This window comes from Bolinopsis microptera, chromosome 6, assembly GCF_026151205.1.
Source record: "Bolinopsis microptera isolate Bmic1 chromosome 6, MBARI_Bmic_1.0, whole genome shotgun sequence".
NCBI lineage: Eukaryota > Metazoa > Ctenophora > Tentaculata > Lobata > Bolinopsidae > Bolinopsis > Bolinopsis microptera.
In genome coordinates this window covers 13,639,514-13,645,378 of record NC_087077.1, presented here as the reverse complement: position 1 = coordinate 13,645,378, position 5,865 = coordinate 13,639,514, and the positions used below count along the sequence as shown (strand labels likewise).

Here is a 5,865-nt window from a genome sequence, read left to right as displayed (position 1 = left end):
TCTGGAGGTAAGTTGTAGACGTACAAACACACGGAGTTAGGAGCAGTCAGGTGTTCAGGACGACCTTGTTCCATCTCGTTAAGAATAAGATAACAGAATAAGTTTCGATTTGTGAGAAGAGATAAGGCTTTGAATTTATTGATTTCTGAACATTTAGAATTAAGTCAGAGACTGAACTCAGTTTAACCAATTTTGAGTTGAAATCGATGAATTGTGCAATCAAAGAAAAACGCAAATGTTTCATTAAAAAGATCAAATAAGGACCATAGGAACACAATTTAAATTAATAATAATAATAATAATAAACAATGTATATAGAAAACAAGAAAGAAAAAAACACAACACATTATAAAAACAAGATCCAAGTTTCTTAACCGCAAATTTACAATATATCATTGCTTTCCACGCCCAATTTATTTGAGAAATCATAATATAGTATCTGCATTTTGAAATAAGTCATTAAATATAACAGATCTTGGGAAACAAAATTACCCAAATTAATAATTAATTTAAAATAGTTGTTATAATTCCTCCAAGATAAGAATCTCCTTCTTGCAGAACTTAATTTAATACTTAAAACCCCAAAATCAATAATAATAATAAAATTGTACCCAGCAATAATATCTCCTAATTTATCCTTGAAACATATCCATACATAGGTTTTATTTTGGAGATACACTTTCGTGAACCATCGTTTAATGCCTCATTTATTGGGCCCTAATAATGCTGATGTAAATTGTGCTGTTAACACAATCTACCTAAAAACTTTCTTTGCCTCTCTATATCAAAACCTAAATATTAATTAGAAATCCTATTAATTTTTTAACATTTGACAATCAAAATTAAGATAAATGATCTTCGTGTTTTACTATATTAGTAAAACCTGGTGATCGTTAACATTATACTTCATTATCAAAATTGTCTAACCACTTTTCCTCTACATTTTTATTATGTTAACGATCCCCTAGACAAAAAACGATTGTCACTTTTTTATAACAGTCTTAATCTTATACAGTAATAAAAGTCTTATAATAAAAGAAACCTCGGTCAAGAAGTTCGATCAAATTACAATCATATCGCAATGCTTTTTAAGTGCTATTAACCGGCGGGATTTTATCTACATGTCTTATCGTACGGCTCAATAAAAGGTATTTTAAAAACCTTCTACACAGCACTGCACGGTAATATGATATAAATTAGATTGGTGAAAGGGTGTTGATCGGTTGATACCTTACCAATTTCGATCGATTATAATGTCTGATGAAACAATAAATAAGTTATCATCGCCCTTCACAAATCGGTCATAGACTAGAAATACCATGTCAGAACCATATCATTTAACCATGTCACAAACATGGCATAACCATGGCATAACCATGTCATAACCATGTCATAACCATGTCTTAACCATGTCATAACCATGTCATAACCATTTCATAACCATGTTATAACCATGTCATAACCATGTCATAACCATGTCATAACCATGTCATAACCATGTCATAACCATGTCAGACACGGTTGTGACATGGTTATGACATGTTAAGACATGGGAAGTCTATGACCCACAATTCTATGCAATTTGAAAAACAATTTTACAACGTAAACTTTTTATAACATATTGAAAACATACTTTTGAACATCAAACTTCACACCAAATTTACACTAACAAACGTAGATTTAACAATAATCATAATCCCTTATTTAAATTAAAGTTTCCCTCACAAAATTAATTCCAATTACACCATTCAAGTTAAATATACTGCTCCTTCAAAACAATTTTATTAAATTTGTTTTACGATTAAGCATTAAGCATAAGGTCAATATTCAACGTAACATTGATGAATAATTTACATACTTGGTATTATGGTAAAGCAAAAAATTCCATTTAAAATGTATGATTAAAATTCTTGTGAAAAATCAACAATAGGACTTGGAAATAAAATCATCTAAAATACAAGAAAACGGCATAAAATCTGGACTGTGACAATGAATCATTTACAAAATTTGGACTGTGACAGTGAATCATTTTAAAAATCTGGACTGTGACAGTGAATCATTTTTAAAATTTGGACTGTGAAGTGTCAATCAACTGGAAAATAGATACATTGTGAATGAAGGAAGTATAAAAAGAACAGTTGCAATGTTTTGAAATCTCAAAATAAGGACTAAAAGAAGCACTAAATAACCGTTCTCTTAATAATATCTTAAAAAGACCACTGATTGTTGACTATTTATATATCATTATCATTTAATGAAGTCAGGATATTATCGAATTTTTGGAAACAATTTATAATCGAGAGTCGATAATCCCCAAAATACTTTTAACAAAGAATCTCTACGAACAATTTTACTACAACCATATAGTATATACTATATAACCCATTATTCTATTCACAGAAAGTCGAAAATTAAGTTATAATTACAAAAACCTATCTTTAATTAAGTTTTAACCCTAAATAAATTGAACAAATTTTGAATAAATCTTAAATAAAGTTTTAAAAGACACACTAAAATCAAAATGTTCAGTTTATTTCTTGAAAGAAACCTGGAGTGGTTTCCCGTTGATGATCTTGCCGTGCAGAGAGTGGATAGCAAGGGTAGCAGCAGAATGGTGCTTCATGTTCACAAACCCAAATCCCTTGCATTGCATGGTAGGGTAGTGGATGATGGGGCGCACCGAGGCGATCTCACCGAAATCTTTAAACAGCTGACAAATAGTATAGAATGATTGGAGGGGTGCCGGGGGGGGGGGGGGGGGTCATGTGAATTGTAATGGAATACGTGAACTGCTAATCTACGAACTGTTATTAAAACTTTCAAATGATACAAATAACCCGCTGAGTAATGCAATTAACATCTTCAGTTCTTCACTATTTATGTATAAAACCCAGCTAAAACAGGAGATAACTGACCGTGAAAAGGAAAGCTCTGTCAGTTTCTGGAGGTAAGTTGTAGACGTACAAACACACGGAGTTAGGAGCAGTCAGGTGTTCAGGACGACCTTGTTCCATCTCGTTACCTTCCTCTCTGAAAATGTAATATTTGTTAACATTTAAATAGGATGTAATGGGTTACTGTACATTGTTCTCAGATTTGGAAATCTTAGTGAGAGTCGCTCGTAACTTATAAACATGAGTAAATGAACTAGAACTCACTCGACATTGGGAAAGTACTGCTTGAGAATATTAGTGACAACAGGATGAACGTTGTTATTAGAGTCCAGCTTGTAGGTAGACAGCAACTTCTGCATCTCATCATACATGCCGCTCTTCACGTTACGGTGAGACGGTTTCTCGGCCAGCTTCACCTGCCGAGTAATAGGTCATTAATCAATCATTATTATAATTAGTCAGATTAATTAGCTTAGCTTAATCAAATTTTATTGGATTGATGACGGAATCAACAAACCACTTTCCAAATAACTGGAACAACAGCCAACAGGTAAACTTAACAGGAACATGATCCGTACCTGTAACGGAACTGAGGAGCCAGGAAGGATCTGTCTGTTTAAGTTCTGCACGGCCGCCAGTGCTTCCTGTTTTGTGTTGTATCGAACAAATCCTATTCCTCTACTCTGGCCGTTGCTTAAAAACGGTAAGGTTGTTATAAATTTGTACGATCATTGTTCCTACAAAAATTGTACCTGGACAAGTTGTCCGAACAAGGCTACTACAACCCAAGAAGAGCTTTAAAAATAAAGAATCCCTAGCGAACTCTAAGGGGTTGTTCACATTATATTAACCCCCCCCCCCCCCCTCCGTAATCAGTTTTACACATAGCTATTGTGCCAGGTTACACTAGCGTAATCATTTGGTAACCCCCTGCCCCCCCCCCCCCGCCCCGCTCCCCTTCTCCCCTCGGTTGATTACGTAATATATGTGAACGAACCCTAGGCCTAAGCATGGGACACGGTGAACTAAACGCCAATTTTAAAACAGGTCTTACTTGTCGGTGATGATTTTACAGTTGATAATAGTGCCGAATGCGGAGAAAGTGCCGTGAAGGTGAGCCTGTGTGAGATGTTTGGGTATCCCACTGATGTACAGATTAGCGTCCTTTATCTCCGAGCAGGAGGGCCGTGCCACGCTCACTTTCAATATCTGCAAGTAGGATTAGTTCAGCTGATATAGATTATAGCTGATGCTAAAACTTGGTTGTATCAATTAATCAAGCACCTTGTATTATGGAACTGGGTCTAAGTTATGGTTAGATTAGTTCAGTAAGATAATATGTTTTAACAAGGCATTTTAAGTTAACGTTAGCATGTTAGCATGTTAGCATGTTAGTATTCTGTAATGAGTCACCTTGTTTTGGAGTCGGTAACCGTTAAATCTACAGATAGCTTTCTGAGCGTCACCGGGACAGACGTACTGTAACAGTGGATTGATTTAGTCCGAGCAATTTGTCATCCACAGATCGTTAAGTGCAACTTTAAAATGGCGCAGCAATATTTAAATAAACTCCAATCATGACAAAACACTTAAAATACAGTTGAACTGTTTACGTTTTCAATCGATATCAGTCAAGTGAGCCTACCTTAACAAAAGCGTAACCGAGACTGTGACCCTCAGGTTTCTTCCTGACAATCTTAACATTCTCCACAGGTCCCTCAGTCTTAAACAAGTTGAGCAGCTCCTCCTCTGTCAGGTTAGGAGGGATGTAGTTGATGATGAGGTTACCGCATGCTGTTACATAGTGCTGAAACAGCTCGGCATCGAACAACCGGTGGTTACGTGATCCTGGAAATGTGAACACGTGATTATCACGTGATTAACACGTGATTAACATTTGATTTATTTACACGAGTTTCGAATGATCCTGCTGTCAGTAGAGAAAAAAAAAGGTGTATAAGTTGACTTCAAGGTCTTACATGATCGTGTCAGAGTTTTAAATTTGGGCCAGAATACCAGACATACCTGAACCTCTACTTTCATCACTGAACTCCCCTTCATCATCAGAAGTGTACTCCAAACTGTTTCGTACAGGACTGTACTTATGTTTTGGCGGTCCAAAACACTCAGCACCTATTTGCACGGTCATGACCATATCTGTGTGTTCCCTAGTGTAAAATGGGTATAAAAACTTCATTTCAAGTGAATTGCGTGAGGAAATGAAAATGTATCGGCTACTCTTCAAGTTCAAATAATTTCTGGTTAAGCGATTTTAGCAGATCGGTGTTATAACCAATCATCAATTGGTGCTAATGAGATTAAATAGTTAGGACATGTTGAAGAAGGAAAATGTTTCATAATTTCGAACTTATAAACTCCAATTAATAATTAATTTACAATTAAAAATTGAATTGAAATCACAGGATGACATTAAAAACGTTAACATTTTAATATCAAAATGACTAAATCCAAGATCAATTTTACTACAAATTAAAACATGTAAGCATTCGACGTCATGAAAATAAAGCAAATAATTTTAGGTGGTATGCATTTTGCTAATTGACATGATAAAAACCGAAAAGAATCCACAGACAAAAAGAAACGAAATGTTCAAAATTTCTACTTCAAGTAAACATGATACAGCGTAATGATTGTCATAATATAGAGACAAGATATTGCGAATGTCATGTAACAAAAGAGAGCTATAAGTAACGGCTCATCACAATAATATGATCACGTCATGTATTTCACAAATATGACCGTCCATCTTTCGTTGCTTTTCTTCAATTTGGCATCAATTACTTCAAATCTTATCAACTAAAAGATTCAACCTTCGAGCAACTCTAAAAGTTCCACTGTATAGGGGTGAGGGCGTGACTTTTGAGTCATTCTCAATTTTTCTTCGACCTCTTTGATCTTCGTTTCCCACATAACAATTTCTGCGTCTTGCTTTTTCAGTTCTGCCAACTTT

General features: G+C 35.0%; 1 protein-coding gene across 1 annotated transcript; it reads right to left on the bottom strand.

Annotated features, from left to right (window-relative positions):
• Positions 1–245: 245 nt before the first annotated feature.
• On the bottom strand, positions 246–5,058 carry LOC134816319 (ELAV-like protein 1). The gene is made up of 8 exons (XM_063825117.1): positions 4,920–5,058; positions 4,540–4,742; positions 4,308–4,373; positions 3,949–4,103; positions 3,473–3,587; positions 3,159–3,310; positions 2,916–3,030; positions 246–2,710 (listed from the first exon to the last, which is right to left on the bottom strand). Exons 1-8 carry the CDS (start codon positions 5,047–5,049, stop codon positions 2,531–2,533), a joined length of 1,116 nt encoding a protein of 371 aa, XP_063681187.1. The 5' UTR covers positions 5,050–5,058; the 3' UTR covers positions 246–2,530.
• Positions 5,059–5,865: the final 807 nt, after the last annotated feature.

What these genes read in the sequence shown, in the direction of transcription:
- LOC134816319 (XM_063825117.1), bottom strand. Translation starts at nt 5,049, where the DNA reads ATGGTCATGACCGTGCAAATAGGTGCTGAGTGTTTTGGACCGCCAAAA. An exon ending in TGTAAAATCATCACCGACAA is followed by an intron (nt 3,588 to 3,948) that starts GTAAGACCTGTT and finishes ACCGTTTTTAAG; the next exon opens with CAACGGCCAGAGTAGAGGAA. An exon ending in ACAGAGCTTTCCTTTTCACG is followed by an intron (nt 2,711 to 2,915) that starts GTCAGTTATCTC and finishes ACTATTTGTCAG; the next exon opens with CTGTTTAAAGATTTCGGTGA.